The following is a 20,616-nucleotide window of genomic DNA, read 5'->3' on the forward strand; positions in this document are numbered from 1 at the left end:
GAGGGCTGTAACCTCCTCATAGTGCCTGAATAAAATATTAATGTGAATATGGAAGGCAGAAGGTTGTATGGAGACTAGCCATAATCATGTGATATGACATTTGTATATGAAAATCAACTGCAATTCTAAAACAGATGCCCCTCTCTACCGGTACTGTAATTGCTTAACTTAGCTAACGTTAACTAGCCTATCCACCTCACTGAATAACGTTAGCTAGCTGATTAAAAACTCGGAGCAAATTTATAAATTAGCCGTTTCTAAAATAAAATAAGCAAATGTTTAGTGACTACAATGCCCATTTCTCGTATCATTTTTTTTCAGATGCTGATTTACAGGTACCGTTTACCTGAAATAAGAAAAGTTAAAACGTATTACAGTTGTGGAGTTTTTCCTGCTCTCCTGACATATTGCAATGACTTCTGGGATATCAGATGTGTTCTCGCTGAACAAATAACCAACCCATGCATCGTCGATAAAAGAGGCGGATCAAGTGCACATCCGGGCATTTTATGCGTTCTTGGTAACTTTCGTTCTTTGGATTGGAACCGTACTTGGGCCATGAAAGATGACGTCAAACGAGTTCACAAGTACGGACAAAAACGGGGATTGATAAACGGCCCAATTTTTGAGCCACAATTGTTTGAGGCGGGGCCCAAGTTTTGAGGCGGTGCTTTATCTGGGCATTGATTTCTCGCACCTAATTAGCCATGAATCACACCATTATAAGGTGAAAATCATAGCCTTTCCATGCACAGCTTTCCCAATGCAACCCGTGGAGAGAATTTTAAGAATTGTAAAAACTAGGCTAAATGTGTACATTTATACCATATAAACAAAATAATAAACTGTTATTCCCAGGTTTCATTCACGTCACTGTTGCCATGGTTACAGACAAATATTGATGAAAGTTTAACGTGTTCAAGTGACTGAAGTTAGACAGGGGCTACTAATTACCCTTCGTTCTAAGCCTAATGGTTTGGAAACATCACAGCAAAAAAAATCCAGTTAATAAGTATAAACTTTTTTTACCACCCCAATGACAGACAATTTTTTACTTTAAGAACAACTTTATATAAAATTAACATCGATAGTTATTAATAAAAATAAAAAAAAACAGCACACACTATAGACTGTGCACTGATAGGCCTGATGAGCCGTGAGTTTGCCGTTTTTTATATGCTCCTGTCACCCTTAATCTGGGGGAATATTATGTTGGGGTACATAGTGCCTCCAGAACACGTAAAACTTTCAGCAAATCTGTGTCTGTGACCATGGCAACAGTGACGTCGATGCAACCTGTGAAGAACTGTTTATTATTCTGTTTAAATGTACACATTTAGCCTAATTTATACAATTCTTAAACGTATCCCCACAGATTGCATTGGGAAAGCAGTGCTATGATTTTCACCTTGTAATGTGATTCATGGTTAATCGGGTGCGAGAATTCAATGCGCAGATAAAGCCCCTCCTCCATGCCAATAGAGGCTCAAAACTTGGTTTTGAGAAAACATGACGAACGAAGGTGGGAAGGAATTGTAATCGTGAAAAGAAGCGAACGTGGAAAAAACGTGTTTGAACGAAGACATTTTAAGATCGGGCGGTAAAAAAATCTATGTAATGATTTTAGCATACACTTTTTCCACGCTTGAATATTGAATTGAATATATATTTTTCATACGATTGAATTTAGTTTTTTCACACTATGAAATATTTCATTTACGTTTTTCTTTTCTTACAGTCAATAAATTTGATCTTAATGTGGCTCCATAGACTTGGATTTAAATACTTTCATTGAAATGTATGATTTCTTGGTCGACATGCACACTTTCGAAGCTCCTCCCAAGAATGATATTGGATTGGTTTGACATTGCTTGTGAGGCGTCACTGATTTACACCTTGTAACAGCTCATGTTTCTGTTTTCTAACGTGGAACATCCCCAAGGTTCCGGTTTAGGGAAACCTGGTTCTCGACCAGGCTAAGCTAGACATCACCTTCACGGTCTACTGTAGTTAGCCTACATCATGTCTCAGTGGACCTTTAACCAGGTACGTGGCAACATTGTGATTCCATTGTTGGTGTTTAAGGGAAGGCCTAGCAAAAGCACAAACTTGCCAGAAAGAGCAAATAAGAGCAAATAAATAGTGGGAGGAAGAGAGGAGGGTCAGCGCTTTGATGTCAGGCCCTCTGGAGGTTGGCCTGTTGGCCCTGGTCTGTTTTCAGTAAACATGCCCTGTGCATGAGTGTGTGGGGTGTGGAGCATCAACATCTGTGTGTCTCCTCTTGTCCACATTATAAGCATAGGAGCACCAAACAAACCTCAGGGGAAATGTCTAGAATGCGGCCATGCCCACAGTAATTATGTCCAGCACACACAAACACTTCAGAAATCTTTCTGATTCCTTGTTATGATGTTATGAAACATGCCAATTATTTCATGTATTTTTTTTTAAAGCACACCATTTTGAATCGTGAGATTTGGAATACAGTGGTATTGACACTTTTACAAAAACTTTCAACAATTAACAGGCTCATTAAGTCTTATCTAACATTTTGTTAGGTGTTTTCTAGTCATATTACAGGACTTGATGGATTTCCAAGAGACCATTCCCTTATGTCTAACAGAACAATAGTTCCTCTGTTCCCTGAATATTCAATATGAATTTTCTAGACAAGGTTAATTGGAACATTAAGAACATTTGTGCTTAATGTTCCCTCAATTTCCTGAGATATTGATATTTAAATCAATGTCGCAAGCAGCACATGATCCAGAGGTAATGACACTGAAGACAGCACTACAAAACCCTGCTCAGCAATGATCCAGAGGTAATGACACTGAAGACAGCACCAGAAAACCCTGCTCCACCGCTGACTGCTCAGCAATGATCCAGAGGTAATGACACTGAAGACAGCACTACAAAACCCTGCTCCACTGCTCAGCAGTGATCCAGAGGTAATGACACTGAAGACAGCACTACAAAACCCTGCTCTACCGCTGACTGCTCAGCAATGATCCAGAGGTAATGACACTGAAGACAGCACTACAAAACCCTGCTCTACCGCTGACTGCTCAGCAATGATCCAGAGGTATTGACACTGAAGACAGCACTACAAAACCCTGCTCCACCGCCCACTGCTCAGCAATGATCCAGAGGTAATGACACTGAAGACAGCACTACAAAACCCTGCTCAGCAATGATCCAGAGGTAATGACACTGAAGACAGCACTACAAAACCCTGCTCAGCAATGATCCAGAGGTAATGACACTGAAGACAGCACTACAAAACCCTGCTCCACTGCTCAGCAATGATCCAGAGGTAATGACACTGAAGACAGCACTACAAAACCCTGCTCCACAGCTCACTGCTCAGCAATGATCCAGAGGTAATGACACTGAAGACAGCACTACAAAACCCTGCTCCACAGCTCACTGCTCAGCAAATACATTTACAGTAAAAAAATTAAAGTTGGATCGAGTGCGAGAGCTTTACCATGCAATCTGGAAATGATTCATGCTGACAGGCTTTGAACACTCAGCATGAATATCCCAAACATAATGATGGCTTTTGTGTCACAAACTTATTTGAAGGGAGGGGGGGGCATCCCTGTTCTTGGAGAGCAGTAGGCCAACATTTTGAGCTGAGCTAATTGATCAACACAGCGATTGTGTAAATTCGAACATACCTGCTCTCCCAAGCTGGTACCTGCCATCGAATTGGGTCACTCTCTAGGACTTAGAAGTTGTGTGCCAGTATATTCTTTCCCAGTCATGCTGCCCTCTAAGTAGACAAACTGTAATTTCTTCCATTTCACACTGTGGTATGCTAAACATACAACGTGAGCATGGTTCTTCAGTCAAAACCTGCATGCCTCCAGGGTAGAGCGAAGAACCCTTATCTAAAATGAGAATCACCAGGACGCATCAGCTGAAATCTTCCTTGGTGATTGCCACTGATTCGCCTGGCTTGACGCGTGTGAATTGGAGAAGGGAGATACAGGTTTGTTCTTTAGACACCTTTGGGATCTCTGCAAACACACGCAGGTGAGAGAGACACAATGGAAAAACTTAAACTGACTGCAACGGTCAGGTAAATAACACGCCTTCCGATGAAACTGTGGCTTTGTCTGAGAGCAGCGTCAAGATGGCTGAAAAGAAAACACGGGCAGGCCTCTTAAAATAAAATTTTGAACACATTTATTTAAGCAAATTTTTACCAGCCATGCTGAATGTATTTAATCATTTTGTACAAATATTAGCTTTACATTTAGCTTAAGACAAACTTAAAATGCAATCCATGTTCCTCCCCCCATATTTTTTTTTTTTTTTTTATACATTTCCCTATTTACATTGCAAAGCATACAGTTACAGAAACAGCCTTCAGTACATGTAATTCATTAAACCTAGTCTTTTTCCCTTTTTACTCACCATTAAATCATTTAATTAAGAACATTAGTGCGCTTTGTTTCCTGATACCACACAACGAATACAATGACCAGACTGTAAAACACTAACATTAAGATGAAACAAAATAAGTCGCTTTAAGTAAGGCACCGAGGCTGGTTCAGTGGTCTGAATGCCAAAACATACAAGATGTGTCTAATCAGAATCAAGAGGACCAGAACAATATGGCCCATCTGTGCTTGTGAGTCCCTGCCATTCAAACAGCCAAGGCATGTTGGCAGTTAAAGACCCCATTAAGTTTGGAGTGTTAAAAGCCTGTGTGGATAGTATAGGGATGTGTGGGGGGTTCATCCGGTGAGATTCAGGTGAGGGTGCTGGTGTAGTTGGGACAGCAGCTCCTCCTCTGTAGGCTCCTGAATGTGTTCTCTGAAAGTGGCACATAGTGACGTTTTAAAGAAACTGTATCAAGAGACACCAAAAATATGAGTTCAAGCAAAGTGTCCTCCTCTAATCTACAGTGTTTAGGGAAAGGCATTCAGGGCTGGTCTTCCAACTGGCTCAAATTATGAACAGAAATCACACCTTCAGAAAATATGTGAGGGGTGGATTTTTACTGCAACTATATAATGAAAGCTAAGTCATGAAGATATGCCAGCACTTTGAGACTGCGACAGTCCTTCAGGCCTCAGAACAACAGCTAGCAGCAGAAAGTTGCAGCCAACCAGACCGTCACAGCTTTTTTTAAGCTGCTACAAACAGAATTTTTTATTTTTTACACGGCCTCAGTCTACCTGAACATCAGTTGGACTGTGGACTCATAACCGGTCCACTCGATGTCCTCAACCGGACACGTGACACTCCGGTCCCACTTGTAGATGAAGTTCTGGGACAACGCAACAGAGGTAATCACTGGGTTGAAATGTTGTCGGGAACAGCTTGCGCTCAAGTACAAATCGGGCCACCGTGTCTTGATGTAGTACTACTTACCTCCAAGATGAGAGCAACAAACAAGTTGACCCACATGACAGAGGAGGTAAGCCACCAGGATACAAAGTAGACCTTGGACCACCTGGGAGGGGGGAAGAACCAATCAGCTGTTTACCGCGGCTAAATTATCATCCCCATAATCACAGCTTCCCCAACTTAGCCCTGCGCACAATTACCTTGTGTTCAGCCTCTTTTAAGCAGGAAAAAGGAAAAGAACGTTAACTGTGGCCTGACTCCTACGCACGTTTTCCATCGTTGCTGCCCTCGTTTGTGAGACTGGTAACTAAATAAATAATACGTCTTGTTTGCACAACTGAACAGATGCTTTATTTTTTTTAGGGAACAACTAAAAGGAGACGCATATGATGAAGCGGACACTCATTCAAAGTAAGGCATGTCCTGAAATGAAAGGAGCCGACACACTCTGGCGTCCAATGCTGCCCTCTAGTGGAAACAAGTAAATAGTCTGAGAGTTGGATCATATGACTGCTGTGTTTTGCATTGTTGTTGGCTTACTCTGTGGTGTATCTGCTGTAAGCATCCATGAAGACCTGCCAGTTATTCACCACCATGACGTTGTACAGGAGAACAAGGGAAGACTGTGCAAAATAGAGGAACAGATTAGAAGAAAAGTGTTGTTTAGTGTCCACTCAGCATAGACCTGCAGCAGTTTTATTTTCATATAAAATGATTTGTGTGTAACAATATTGGGACTGTGATTCAATTTAGTGTCAAAAGTAAATTAATAAAGATGTTTCAGAAACAGACATCCCCTACAGCGTTTGCCTTTCCAGTTAAAGCAGATCAGTCAGAGATAGAATACAGAGGATGGGTTTTACGGTTTCATTCCATTCAAAGCAAATTCTCATTAAACCAGTGACTTGTTAGCGTAGACGACTATGCGGAGAATGCGGTCGTTAAAGGCAAAACCTTGCCTTGCGGTTAGCCTCCCCTGTGAGACCGCTTCTGAATGACAAGGGTACCCACCGCAAAGTCGTCAAAGTTGTTCGGCCAGTAGCCAAGCTGCTCGTAGGAACCACACTCCATGGTGAAGTTGATGGTGACGTTCTCCATACTGGAATTGGAGACCTCACTGTACAGGACACACATACAACCGTCACTACAGTCAGACACTTCATATAAAAATCCCACTTTAAGCTCACAGCAGGGAGGCAGTGACCATGGTGAGGGTAGAGGCTATGATGATAAATAACAAATGAGTAACAACGACCATACTTATCGTAGACCTTTGGCTGACATATCATTAGAATTAGTCATCTGTACTAAAGGAAATTCATATCTTTATGAAACAGGCTCGGTGATAGTTGAAGACATACTCCAGTCACATGACCATCCATGTGAAACGCTGAAGTCCTAGCTTGTAAACCAATCACTGGTTTAAAAGGCAAACTATAACTGACAACAGATTCGATCCTCAAACATCTGCGGTACACCTAGTATAGATTGTGATTGGTGGTAATATGTCTGAAACAGAGTGAGGTTACTCTTAGACAAGGAGAGATATTCAAAGGAGCTTGGCAATTTCTGTGGGGTAAATGTGACCGGAATGAAACTTTGACAATGTATTGTTCTATTCATCCATGGTCACTGTAATTCAAGTATTTTATTGTTATATTCATTTATGTCCATGTCACCCAGTTTTGTCCAAGCACAAGATTCCAAAATGATTGTTGTGTCAAACAGTTCACCGCATCAAAGCGTACCTCATCTTCCCGGGGGCAGAAATGGCACCCTGGAACAGCCAGATGCCGAAGACAGCAAACACATAGAAAACCACCTAATGTTCAGAGAGGAGCACGAAACATGAATTCCTAGTCTAGTGTACAGAAACAAATTCACACTCACTGGCCACTTCATTAGGTACGACTGCTCATTAATGCAAATAGCCAAACAGGAAATCATGTGACTGCAAATCATATAAAGCATGGTCAAGAGATTAAGTTGTTGTTTGACCAAACATTTAAATGGGGAAAACATGTAATCTTCGCAACACTGACTGGTATGATTGTTGGTGCCAGACGTGATTGGTTCCAGCATCTAAGAAACAGCTGACTTCCTGGGATATCATGCACTACGTGCTCACAAGTTAACATAGAATTGTGCAAGACACAAAAAACATCCAGTGAGCGGCAGATGTCGGCAAAAACACTGTCAATGAGAGAGGTCAGAAGAAAATGACCAGACTCGTTCACGCTGAGAGAAAGGCCACAAATAATTGAATCCACACTGTTTACACTGGTAGTGTGCCGAAGGACATCTCTGAATGCACAGCGCATCAAACCTTGAACCTGACGGAGGCAAAAAGGGGGTGCTACACAATACTATGTACGTGTACCTAATAAAGTGGCTGGTGAGTATATTAATAACTCATAAAATTCACACATTTCGATTAGAGAAACAAAACATGTAACAATGTTTCATTATGTCACTCACCACCAGTATTCCAGCAAAAGCCCGGAGGTTTTTTACCAGGTCAACCAAAGTACTTGCTACAAGGGCCATCAACTAAAAAGGCATAAAAACACAAGGCTGACTGTTTCATAGTGTTAAAACAGTGATATACAACAGTCAGAGGAGTCACGTTATTTTCCTAAATGTTAAAGATATATTTTATGGAACTTGTTATGCATTATTAGACAGGAAAGTTGGGAAAGAGAGAGGAGGGTTTTTCCTGATACAGCAGTGGGACAGATTCAGACCTACGCCACTTATCAACAAGTACATGATCATTTGTGAACTTAACTTACTTTCTCCTCTCTCCCCAATAAAATAACAATTTTAAATGGTAATATCATAAACTGTCCGGCATAAGAGTTCAGAAAGATATTCGGCATACCAGCAATACAACAAATCTCCTGTCAATAAGTAAAGAAATAAAATATTCCACCACAAGGTGGAACCGAACACAGCAACATTACCCTTCATCACTGCATTGTAGATGACTGCAGCACAGCTACCTCACCTAGCAGAAACACGTCTCACCTAGCAGAAACACGTCTCACCTAGCAGAAACACGTCTCACCTAGCAGAAACACGTCTCACCTAGCAGAAACACGTCTCACCTAGCAGAAACACGTCTCACCAAGCAGAAACACGTCTCACCAAGCAGAAACACGTCTCACCTAGCAGAAACACGTCTCACCAAGCAGAAACACGTCTCACCAAGCAGAAACACGTCTCACCAAGCAGAAACACGTCTCACCAATCAGAAACACGTCTCACCTTGATATCGGGGATTATGCGGAGGAAGCGAAAAACGATGAGCATGTTGACAAGACGGACCATCTCCCAAAGAGACAGCAGACCATATGAGGCTGGGTTCCTGGAAAACAATCACCATTAGCTTATCAACCTTTATTAAAAGGTTTTCAAAAACAATTCTAACAAACAGATGACTTGGACAATGGATAAAGACACGCTTTCCTTTTTCCTTTTCTTCTATACATTACATCTTGACTGAATTACAGAACTAATGGAGTTGGGGGACTTGGGAACTCTGGTTATGTAACTTAAGGTTTTTCATCAAACGCCCTCTTATATGAATACGATACTGTGTAATATACCAAATCAAGAAGCTGTGTTCTTTTCATAAATGAAATCTTTATCAGGATTTTTCCTGCATTCAAAACTAAAAGGTGACAGTTTCCCCCAAATCCTGCGATGCCTCTGTGTTGGCATGGTAAAACATGATTTTGCGCTCATATATAAAATACAAACGAAATACTGCAGCTGATGTGACCATAGGAAACTTTTTCCATTATGACATTGTTGCCAGGTGGAGTGTTTCCTACATAACTGGGCTATTTTTAATGGGGTTGGGCGGGTAAATGTTTTCTGAAGTCTGCAGGAGAATAGCAGTTTACTGACAATGAAATCTGGCAACCTTGCATACAGGACCACACGGATACTGACATTGCAGAGATGAGTAACATCAGAAAAACAAGTTCCAATTATTTTACACATTATTTTACTGCTTATACATATAGAAGTCACAAACAATATAAGTATATGAAGGTGAAGACTTTGGATCAGCGACAGCAGCAGAGCCAGTACATCTGAAGGAAGTCGAAAGAGGAAGATAAACGATGTGACATCAAGGCAAGGATGGAGGGGGGGGAAATAATGTAAAAAGGCTGTAATATATACAGTTCTGTTTTTTATACTATATTATAAGTCTATATTAACAAGAACATAGCATAACAATGCTAAAACTGATGAGTGATTTCATATTGCCTTTTAAATAACATGTTAATAGGTCTATGTTAAGAATAAACATATTGCTTGTATATTTTGGTTTATATTAGGGAGGATATTGTAGCGTGCATTAGCTGCTCTAGTGGAAATAGACAACAGGCTAGATTTAACACTATAATAGTTATCTTTTTCAAATGTGTAGCCAGATATTATATTAGATTCAACTTTAGTGTCACTGAACAGCATGAGTTCAGTACAACGAAATTCAGTTAGCATCTAACCAGAAATGAAAATGGAGGAGGACAGAAAATCTATGTATTAAGTATAGTGTATGTTACAAGTGGATTGTATAGATGTGCAATGAAGGCAAATACAGTGCATATAGCAATTCTGACTGTGCAATGATATATGAAGTGTATCACAGGGGAGCGTCCGGTAGAGTGCGGGGGTTGGAGTACCACCTTTACCTAAATTTGAGCCAGGAAAAGCCGTTTGTACTCCATTGAGCCCATGTTATACAATATCAGGGTTTGACAGCTCATTAAATAGTCAATTGGTAGACTGGGAAGGAGCCAGAGGAAAATTAAAGCAATCAATGCAGCAAGGTTTGTGTGTCAAAGGGTTTTTGCACCCATCAAACCCAGGAAATGGCTATAAAGGACAGCTTCTGGCTAGGCACTTGTCAAATCAGTAGTAACATATCAAAATAAGCACCATCCGATTAACAGATTTCCTTATGCAGGAAATATATTGATTGGTAGAAAAACATGATCAAAGTGAAGATAAAGAAAACACCAACCATTTAGGATGTGGAAATCCGTAGGTAGCAAAAATGATGATCTGAACAATCTGTTTGAAAATAAGATAACAGAAACATGTCCTTCAGATAAAAGAAATGCTTTGGTTTTTGAAAAGTTATTTTGCAGATGTTCAGACTGTACAATGACTTAATACTTAGCTTGTTTTGTCACCGACTAGAATTAGGAGAACTGTCAAAAATAAAACAAGGAAATGGTGGCGCAGTTCCCACAAATGTCACCTTTTAATTTACAGACCAGACCTTACCAGAAGGCAAATCGTTAGAAGGCCGTCAAAGATGTTGTTTCTGTAAGAGAGGTAACCTCTGCAGCCGAAGGCAAACATCTTCAGACTCATCTCCAGCAGGTAGTACAGAGTGAAGAACAAGTTGATGACTTCCATGTAGTAGTCGTCCCGGATGCCGACAGACTTCTCCGAGTCCAGCATCAGTACGGTCTGCAACGCGGAGAGGAACCGGCCTGGTTGAGCCTTGTGTCTGAATCACTGCACTGAGAGACACATACAAACTGTGGCCCGCATACGGCCCAAAGGTCTTCCTGACTTACACAGATGCACATGACGTTGCCCAGGGCTACGGCGTTGCCCACCACGGTGATGTAGGGATGACTGAACACCGTCTGGAGCCTCTGGAGAATCGGGGATCCGTACTCCGGCTTTGGAGGGTGCTGCGTCAAAAAAGGTAAAGAAAAGACTGAGATTGAGTCACAGGTTTAGAACCGGCGCTGAAGTCGATCCAACGGCAACATCGAGCCGTGCCGGCGAAGCCGCGGAGCAGGTGATTGACAAACCCAGACCCACCTCTTTGACCGGGTCCTTGTCCAGCTCGTCGAACAGCCTGCGGAAGTCGTCCCACTGAATATAGCCGTCAGTGAACTGCTGCACTTTCTAGGGGGTTGATCAAGGCAGAAGAGGAAACGTGTGAGGGAGATATTGCCACCGGAAAACCCAATCAACCCCACAACCACAAACGTACGTCCAAACCCATGTCCAACACCAAACCCTCAATTTTGTTATACTTTTTATAAAATTCAAATGGAGAGCCAAAAAGACAGGAGTTTTTTTAATGCAAACCGTTATTCACATTAAGGTGCAGTCAGTCTCACCTTGATGATGGCATGTCTGCAGTAGGACTTCATTTGGACCCTCGCCATCATCTGTAGCACCGCATCCACCCGCACGCGTTCTCTGATGGGTACAGGATATGAGGTTATTCTGTGTGTGTGTGTGTGTGTGTGTGTGTGTGTTTGTGTGTGTGTGTGTGTGTGGGCAGGGTGGGTCTTACAGATGTTTCTCTAAATGCGAGCCGTCCTTGCCACGCCCTTCACAAGACAGGACCTCGAAGGCAGCTCTTATGCCCAGTCGTCGCCTCAGAATGGATGCCTGGATAGACATCTGACAAGAGAAGAGTCTTTAGAAAATGTACACTACAGCTTAAGATGCAGGGCAATTTTGAATTTCGCCCAGTGCCATTCAAACTCACCAGCAAGTATCCTCTAAACTGGTTGTAAATGATGGCAGTCAGTAAATTCATCAAGAAATATGTTCCTGGAAGAAAGGAATTATAATTTCACCGCATTGGAATCTCTCTGATTCGCTCATTCACCTCATCGCGTAGCAACTAATAAAGCATATCCTCTTACCAAAACCGCTAAAGAGGATGAAGAAGATGGAGTATCCACGGTTTATGGAATATGCCGGAATCATCACTGTAAACAGAAAAACAAAGCTTTTATTCACTTAAGCAATCTCAACAGGTAAGGCTGACTGAGAACACATTTTTAGGGGGACCGTTAAAAGGTGGCGGTGGTTGGGTGGGGGTAATAATTGACCCCAGAAACTGGAGAGGATGGGTGGAGGAGACGACAGAGCAGATGGGTACAGGCGTAAGGTTGGAACTGACCATCAGGGTTATTGGCCGTGGTGAGGAGCACCAGAAGGGAGGACAGAGATGTGGGCAGATCTCTGAAGTAGGTCTGCCACTCCCCATTGCGGTCCGGGTCCTAAAGACAAAAGCAGCACTACATTTAGGCAAAAGGGAACTAGGGGTTTGGTACATGGCCGACACCATGGCTCAGGGCTCTTCCCAACCACAACGTGGATGGCCTGGATTCAGCCCAGGCGTGCTGTGTTGACTCTATACCAGGGTTTCTTAATCCTGGGGACCCAAAGGGGTGGACGTTTATTTTTTTTGCCAATAGCACTCACACACCTGATTGAAATGTTGCCCTACCACTCACACACCTGATTGAAATGTTGCCCTACCACTCACACACCTGATTGAAATGTTGCCCTACCACTCACACACCTGATTGAAATGTTGCCCTACCACTCACACACCTGATTGAAATGTTGCCCTACCACTCACACACCTGATTGAAATGTTGCCCTACCACTCACACACCTGATTGAAATGTTGCCCTACCACTCACACACCTGATTGAAATGTTGCCCTACCACTCACACACCTGATTGAAATGTTGCCCTACCACTCACACACCTGATTGAAATGTTGCCCTACCACTCACACACCTGATTGAAATGTTGCCCTACCACTCACACACCTGATTGAAATGTTGCCCTACCACTCACACACCTGATTGAAATGTTGCCCTACCACTTACACACTTGATTGACATAATCAACTTATCATCAAGCCCTGTTTGAATCAGGTGCGTGAGTGCTAGGGCAAAAACAAAAATGTGCATCCCTTTGGGTCCCCAGGACCAGGATTAAGAAACACTGGTCTATACCACAAACTACTGCATTAATGCTTTTAACAACAAGTTATTAACATTGAACATTAAAAAACTATTTAAGTTAGTAAATAATGATTTATAATGAATAAATTCATTCCAAGAATCATGAATAGGATATGGGTATAAGTTCCTTGTCTTGAGGGGTTGTTGATGGTCATTTCATTGAGGAAGGTGTAATGCTACACGTGTACCACTGGGAGGCGGTAAAGTGCTGCAATAACTGTGCCAGGTGGAGAAAACTGTCAGGATTGTGCAAGAGTGTAAGGTGAAAGTGCATGTTGGAGCTTGACTACTGGTTGCACAGGCAGCAGGGTGTGACAGTGTGTACCTCTCCTTTAGCAAAGAGCAGCATGCCAATCATGGTGAACAGGCATAAGTGAAGAGCCAGGAGCAGGAAAACACTGGGGGAGGAGGGGAAAATTAGGGTGAACACAATCATGACCTTATTAACTATTTGCACATATATAACCTCACTGTACATAACCTATAATAACACTCAAAATGCCTTAATCCTTTTAAAACATGTGTAAGATCAACTAAAAATAATAGTTACTTTTGGTATTTATTATAGATATTTGTTGTTTTCCCCCTTTTTTAGCAATGTAAAAGTTTAAAATGCCAATAAAGCCCTTACAATTGAAATTACAAGCGAGTTGTTAGTGTGTTAGTGTAGTGTAAGAGTGTGAGAGAAAAAGGTTTGTGAGAGAGAGAGAGAGAAAGAGTGTGAGTGTGAGAGTGTGAGAGAGAGAGAAAGAGTGTGAGTGTGAGAGTGTGAGAGAAAGAGAGATAGTGTGAGAGAAAGAGAGATAGTGTGAGTGTGAGTGTGAGTGTGAGTGTGAGTGAGTGAGAGAGTGAGTGAGAGAGTGAGAGAGTGAGAGAGTGAGTGAGTGAGAGAGTGAGAGAGAGAGTGAGAGAGTGAGAGAGAGAGAGAGAGAGAGAGAGTGAGTGAGAGAGAGAGAGAGTGAGAGAGTGAGAGAGTGAGAGAGTGAGAGTGAGAGAGAGTTTGAGTGTGAGAAAGAGATTGTATAACAGAGTGAGAGAGAAAGAGATAATATTAGTACATTATTATCACATTCTGCTGAGTAATCACTTTCCACATCCATATCAAAAGGTCTCAAAGCATTTTATGAAAATTACTGACCCCCCCCCCCCCCCCCCCCCCCCCAAAACCCACACTGTCTCTAGACTGATTGTTATGGTCAATAGAACATTCTAGACAGGTGAGTTTGGACAAACTTGATTTTACTTTTATAACAGTGACAGTCCTGTTATGCTACCTCAGGACATAGACAACTCACATTGACAACCAAAACTTAATGCAAGAACTGAAAACAGCACTACTCACACATTGAAGCTTATTGCTGTGTACTAAAAGCATTTGTCGGCAGTCGTTTTGGCCTAAGGATATGCAACCAAATACCAGCTCCGGGATGCCAATCATTTTATCCATGAAAGTGGTCAAATTTTCTAAATTAAAACAGTAAATGTAAAAGGTAAACTCAGCTAAAGAACATTGTTATGATCAGCAAAAAAGTGTTTAAATCCCTCTGAGGTAAATGCTATAATTACAGTCTAACACTGATTAACTTTACTGATTGTCAGTTGCTGCTTGGTTTTTGGGAGTTGTTTTTGTTTTTCAGAGAGGCAGGTATATCCAATGTAAAATATGGGCGCCTGGTGCAACAAAGCTCTGAATCATTAAAATGCTAGAGTAGGGTTATGCCCAAATTAGCCCCATTAAATGATGGAAGAGGTTGTGTAATAATAAAATAGTAGATTTCCATTGTAGTGAGTCACCAAAGATCATAAGGCACCGCCAGAAAGGAAAGATTCTCCGTTTTCTGCAGACAACCGGTTTATGAGGATAAGGGCAACAGTTCTCAGACTGATTTGAATAATTTTACATACGTTCCCTGGATATGGGGTTCAAACATTTGAAAGGTTAACAAAGAACAGATTGGTGTGCTTCTGCAGGTGTATTTCTTAGCACGTTAATTTAGAAGAATAAGCACAATATCTAGCTGCAAACCTCTGTGGGTTTTCACATTCCATGAACTGAGATTACATTAGAAACTACAGAGCAGTTTTAGGGAACCATGTTATCACACTGTGTTTTGAGGTTAAAGATAATAATCGCAATATTGTGAATTGAAGAGATGTGGTTTACCAATGGGTTAGTAGCAAACACTGTTACCTGGCTATCTCTGGGAGGGTTCTCTTGATGCACTTTAATGTTTTCTTCATCAACGATGAGTTTTGGAGGAGGAAGAACGGCCGGATGAGTCTCCTAACTCGTAAGCTCTGCCGTTGTCAAAAAAAGGGAGAAAAAAACATTTTCCCCATCTGCATCATCCCTCTATTGTAAACAGTGCTTACGTGACATTATGTACTCACCTCATCACACTCCATACTCAATGACAAAGTCCAATCAATTATCGACGCCGAGATGACCACGATATAGAAAATCAACCACAGACATTTCCTGAACTCCTCCCAACCGATCAAATAGCTCTAGGGACAAAAGATGAGATGAGAGCCATAGTTACACTTAATGTGAACCAAGAGACTTGAAATAACGATGGTCACATAGTTTGGGCTGACTTGTGGCTTCTCTCTTAAACCGTTTCGGTAATGACGTTGGCTGAAACCCAGGTTAAGGGTACCTTAGTGGCGAAGTCGATGGTGAAGATGATGAGGCAGACGATCTCAATGCCCTCGGTCAGGCCACAGGGGGGCTCCCAAGGGGGAGTTCTGAAACGGGGGTCTGACGTGTAAGAGAGGGACGAGGGCCTCTCGACGAAGGCCAGCATCAACACCAACGCAATAGTTAGGCCCAGCCCCCTGAGAAACAATAAGTTCACATGAGAAAGAGCTTTTCCTACCTCAGTTAACCACAGAGGAAGTCAGAACAGCGCTGAGTAAAGTGGATGGCGGTGCAACTTGCACGTGGTCATATATTTCTGAGAAATCCACCCATGAACGGGCTTGACTAAAACAGTTCAGGGTCAGCTCCTTAACTGTCAATTTCTGGGGGTGCATTACCATGTTAATAGAGAAGAAAAAAGGTGCCAATAACTAGCTATTCATTTTGATTTCCTAAAGAAAATAATGTATAGAAACCTTCCAAGCTTAGTTCAATTGTCATCCCCATACACGACAAGCTTGTTGTAGTATAACCTCATTCCCAGGCTATAGCACATGAGCCTGGAAGACTTACCATTCAAAGATGACCTTTAGGCAGGGACTGTATCAGTCAATTGGGGTAAAAGTACCGGTCATCTATTGAATTTAGTGACTCAAATACACCAAAGTGTGGCATCAAATGACGCAGCACTGCTGACGTTTGATCAAGTAAACTTCTATCAGGGGTAAGGATATGGATGATCCATTCTAACCTGAGCCAGGCACTCCATACTACCATTTAGTAACCTACAACACTTAGTTATCATAAAAAACACATTTGTCAATCAATGTATTTATATAACCAATCAGCAGTGTTCACAGGCTGGGTGCTTTTACAAAACACCCAGCCTGAAACTCCAAGGAGCAAGAAACAACAGTGTTGAAGCACAGCGGCAAGGAAAAACTCCCTAAATGGGTATAAAATTTAGGAAAAAACCTAGAGAGGAACCGGGCTCTGAGGGGTGACCAGTACTGTTCTGACTGTGCCGGGTGAACATTTTAAGAGTACAAGTTGTGATACTTAATAAATGCATGTGGGATGTGTCCAGAGTCTCTAAAACCTAATCCAGGTCAGAAGCATGACCAGATGGACAAGGACAACCCAGGGAGGGAATAGTCAGCAGTGTCTGCTTTAATCAAGAAATAACTGCCTTGTCAAGCCACAAGGCAGCTGTCCCGAAGTGTGAAAATGTGGTGCTTGGGTGGACAAAACACTTGAAGTAACATTTTGAGGGACATATGCTAATAAATGCATTTCTGGGAACAAGATTAGTTGCACAGTAACATTTGCAAACAGTAGAACACCAAACCATAGTTCAAACGTATTGATGAAATAACACATTTTTGGTCCCTTCACTGACAACTACACATGTTAATCAGAGAGTTAGAATTCTCTAGGCATATCCATCTGGTTAATACCATGGTGTGATTTTTTATGATGTAATCTAAATATTCTCTTTACAGATAGGTCAAATATAACAATAGAAACATGGAGCACAAATTACTTTGTCACCTCAATCATGGTTGGGAGCTTACCATTGCCATATCCTGGAGTAGTACCACCGGTACAACCGTAACGAACTTGGGTCCACCCTATGGTTGATGGATCGGTACTGTGGAACGGTATGAACTTCATTTAAAAAAAAACAACAGTTTTGGTACAGTTCATAATCAAAAACACAACGAGTCTGTATTATTCAGTCACAGTCGTTAGAAATAATATGCTCCACCTGTATGGCATCCTCAATAAACACAATAGCTTGCTGGAGGTAGAGGTCCTCGTCATCTGTGTCAGAGGGGAGGCAAACAATTATTAGCAAATATATAACACAAGATCGCACTAGCATTTGACATGCGGATTAGAAAAGCAAAACCACTCTTGCAGTAAATTGGTGTGTCTTGCTGCTAGCTTTTTATTCCTGGCAACTGGTTTGAAACAAAAACAATACAATGAGGTCCAAGCTGAGCCCTTATCCTACTGTGGCCTATGTGAAACTTCAACCAGCATGACTGAATTCATTGTATCTTTCAAACAAATCAAATTACAACCAAGTTGTGACAAATAACTTCTGTTTACATCAGATTAAATTAGCTAATGATTCCAGAGTTTTTTTTCCAGAGATGGACACATCAAAAATGCTCAACAGAACCCTCTTTCACATACTGAACTGGACACTTTTCTATATTTAAGGTAGACGAGTTATAACAATTAATTCAGTTCATATAGCAATTTCTACATCACAAAGCCCAATCATCTCAGTCATCTTTCCCCATTTTATGTCATGATATGTTGGTGTCTGAAAATAATTGTCAAGGGGTTGTGACGATCACAAAAACAGTATGTGTTAAGGGAAGACTACTCCATGGCAGGATATGAAGAGCTTGGTATTCCAGCCTGGTCTGGATGTTGATTTTCCCTCCATTTTGTATCAGGAATATGTTTAATCTCAATTCTAGACAGAACTGTTTACTTGTTTGCTGACTAAACGTGGTTGCAAGCAATTTCTGCTAACACTGATCATTCCTGAAACTTCAGACCAAACAAAAATATGTTCAGGTATTTCAAGTTCCCAGACTCCCACACTGCAATGTCACTTGACTGGTCTAACTTTTCCACAGCCCCACCGATGTTTCAAATGATCCCCCCCCCCCCTCCCAAAAAAGTAGTAATTTTTTCCCCGTTTTTAAAGATGTCCCAACTGCCCAAAATGTATTGTGGCCGCACACACATATGAGCAACTGTTTGAATCTTATGACTCATTTCTCCCTCCCCCAAAAGAAGGCTGCCTACCACCATGTGTCGTCACACTACACGGCAAGAAGTAATGGGACACCTGCTCGTCGGACAAGTTCTTCCAAAATCACAAGCATTAATGTAGAGATTGTCCTCCCTTTTCTGCTATAACTGCCTCCACTATTCTGAAATACTTTCCACGAGATGTCGGAAGATTGATATAGGGACTTAATTCAGCCACAAGACCAAACAGCCAAAACACTGGAACCTCATCATTTTCAGGAATGTTACTTTAAGTTATAGTGTTAAAATATCTATTAATTGTAACTAAGGGGCACAACCCTAACCACAAAAAAACCCACCCCAGACCATTATGATTCCTCCTCCACCAAGCATTACAGTTTGCACTCCAAGCATTTGGTCAGGCAACATTCACCGGACATCCGCCAAAACCAGATTTATCTGTCAAACTGCCAGATGGAGAGGCATAATTAATCAATCTAGAGAACACAGTCCAATGGCGGCATGCTTTAGACCATTACATTCAACGCTTGGCAAGGCATCTGGTGATCTTTAGCTTGGGTGCAGCTTCCCAGCAATGAAACCCAAACTGATGGAACAGTTCTTCTGCTGATGTTTCTTCCAAAGGCAGTTTAGAACTCAGTAGAGATGTTGGAACCAAGAACTGATGAGTTCAAGGCGCTCTGAAGTCAGGTTCTGTTACCTAGTGTGGGCTGCCAGTTTGTGGCTGTTATTAATTTTAGAAGTTTCCATTTCACAATAATATCATTGACAGTTTACCAGGGCAGCTCTGGCAGGGCAAACAATTTTAAGAATGGACTTGGAAAGGTGGAATCCTATGATAGCGCCACACTGAAAGTCACTGAGCTTTTCAGTACGGGCCATTCATTACCGTGGGAAATCGCATTTCCGTGTCGTTGACTTTATTCACCGAGTCCACTGAATTGAACGGTTGTCCACATTTCGCCAAAGCGTTCCACAATGTATCGCTAAAGAAAACTTCCTGTCAAATATTTCAACTGCATGTCTACAGGTCAGTAAAGCAGAGACGTTGTCTTTCAATATGATCTTGGCAACAAAGCACTTTTCAGGTAGTCTCTATCTTAATCCTAAATAGTAATTACTTCTTAGCTCTTTCAACATCTTACAGAGGCAAATCTGTGTGAGCAATACAGGAACACAGTAATGGGTTTTGAGTTAAGTCACCATCTCATCTGCCTCCCAATGAGTAGGCCTACACTGTATTAAGAAAATATTGGTCCCATACATTTCTATTAATGACGTTGTAAGTTTACTTTTGCTTGGTAACTAGCAATATTTACAGGTTGTGAACCTATTGAAACCCTGCAACACTTACCCCCCTCGACACAGCAGGACTCAGCAGACACCGAGTAGGACAGACGTTTCGTCGTTGTTGATCCCTTGAAGATGGGATCATTGTTGTTAGGTTGGGAGCCGTAGTTAATGCTTCCAGCAAGAAGTGGTTCCGATTCCATCCAGTTAACTTCAGTAACCAGTGAGGACTTGTATATACCGGTGCCTAAATCAGGTAAATCTGAACCACAGCCAATTGTAAATGGTCACCTAATTACAAGAAAAACATGTTATATAGTGAGAAAACACGACTCGTAAATTCCTTGAATCCATAGTTTTATATTTACTGATAGTTTCTCCACTTACGACAGGACGGGAAATGTGTTTTTAGGAAACGGACAAGGCAGGCTACTCCTCCCCTATGTCCTCAAGTTTCACTTTTCACCAGTAGGTGAAAAACCGCGCGCAGCTCAAAAAAATTCAGCCGACAGCACAGCAAAATGTGAAGACGATTATTTATATTTTCCTTTTGCCAATAATTTCCTTTTACGTAATCAAGAAGCTTTAACGCGCCAATGAACGTATGGTGCGTAAAATACGTTTAACACTTCACTGCCACTTCCTTTGTCGGTCTTTTTCGTTCATCTTGCCTTTCAGTTACTTAAACAAACGCCTGACACCAAAACA

The 20,616-nt window shown here is 41.6% G+C and overlaps 1 protein-coding gene and 1 long non-coding RNA gene across 3 annotated transcripts; one reads left to right on the forward strand and one right to left on the reverse strand.

The window, feature by feature from the left end:
- The first annotated feature begins 1,525 nt into the window (after window positions 1–1,525).
- Window positions 1,526–3,866, forward strand: LOC109616706. 2 transcript variants are annotated; one of them, XR_003782707.2, is made up of 3 exons: window positions 1,526–1,614; window positions 1,943–2,046; window positions 2,759–3,866. It is a non-coding gene; the product is annotated as an uncharacterized LOC109616706 (long non-coding RNA). The 2 variants fall into 2 exon arrangements; XR_003782708.2 differs by lacking the exon at window positions 1,526–1,614 and having other exon boundaries at window positions 1,771–2,046; window positions 2,759–3,152; window positions 3,205–3,866.
- A 305-nt stretch (window positions 3,867–4,171) lies between these two features.
- Window positions 4,172–20,520, reverse strand: tpcn2 (two pore segment channel 2). Its single transcript, XM_010881733.4, has 25 exons — window positions 20,296–20,520; window positions 19,973–20,199; window positions 17,591–17,646; window positions 17,397–17,473; window positions 15,842–16,019; window positions 15,573–15,689; window positions 15,373–15,479; window positions 13,507–13,579; window positions 12,323–12,422; window positions 12,063–12,128; window positions 11,903–11,967; window positions 11,705–11,814; window positions 11,526–11,607; window positions 11,221–11,307; window positions 10,968–11,087; window positions 10,669–10,857; window positions 10,403–10,452; window positions 8,632–8,731; window positions 7,843–7,914; window positions 7,113–7,186; window positions 6,376–6,481; window positions 5,905–5,987; window positions 5,389–5,470; window positions 5,193–5,284; window positions 4,172–4,827 (listed from the first exon to the last, which is right to left on the reverse strand). The coding sequence occupies exons 2-25, from the start codon at window positions 20,109–20,111 to the stop codon at window positions 4,749–4,751; spliced, it is 2,304 nt and encodes a 767-aa protein (XP_010880035.1). The 5' UTR covers window positions 20,112–20,199; window positions 20,296–20,520; the 3' UTR covers window positions 4,172–4,748.
- Window positions 20,521–20,616: the final 96 nt, after the last annotated feature.

The sequence above is a fragment of the Esox lucius genome, chromosome 2 (genome assembly GCF_011004845.1).
Source record: "Esox lucius isolate fEsoLuc1 chromosome 2, fEsoLuc1.pri, whole genome shotgun sequence".
Classification (NCBI taxonomy): Eukaryota; Metazoa; Chordata; class Actinopteri; order Esociformes; family Esocidae; genus Esox; species Esox lucius.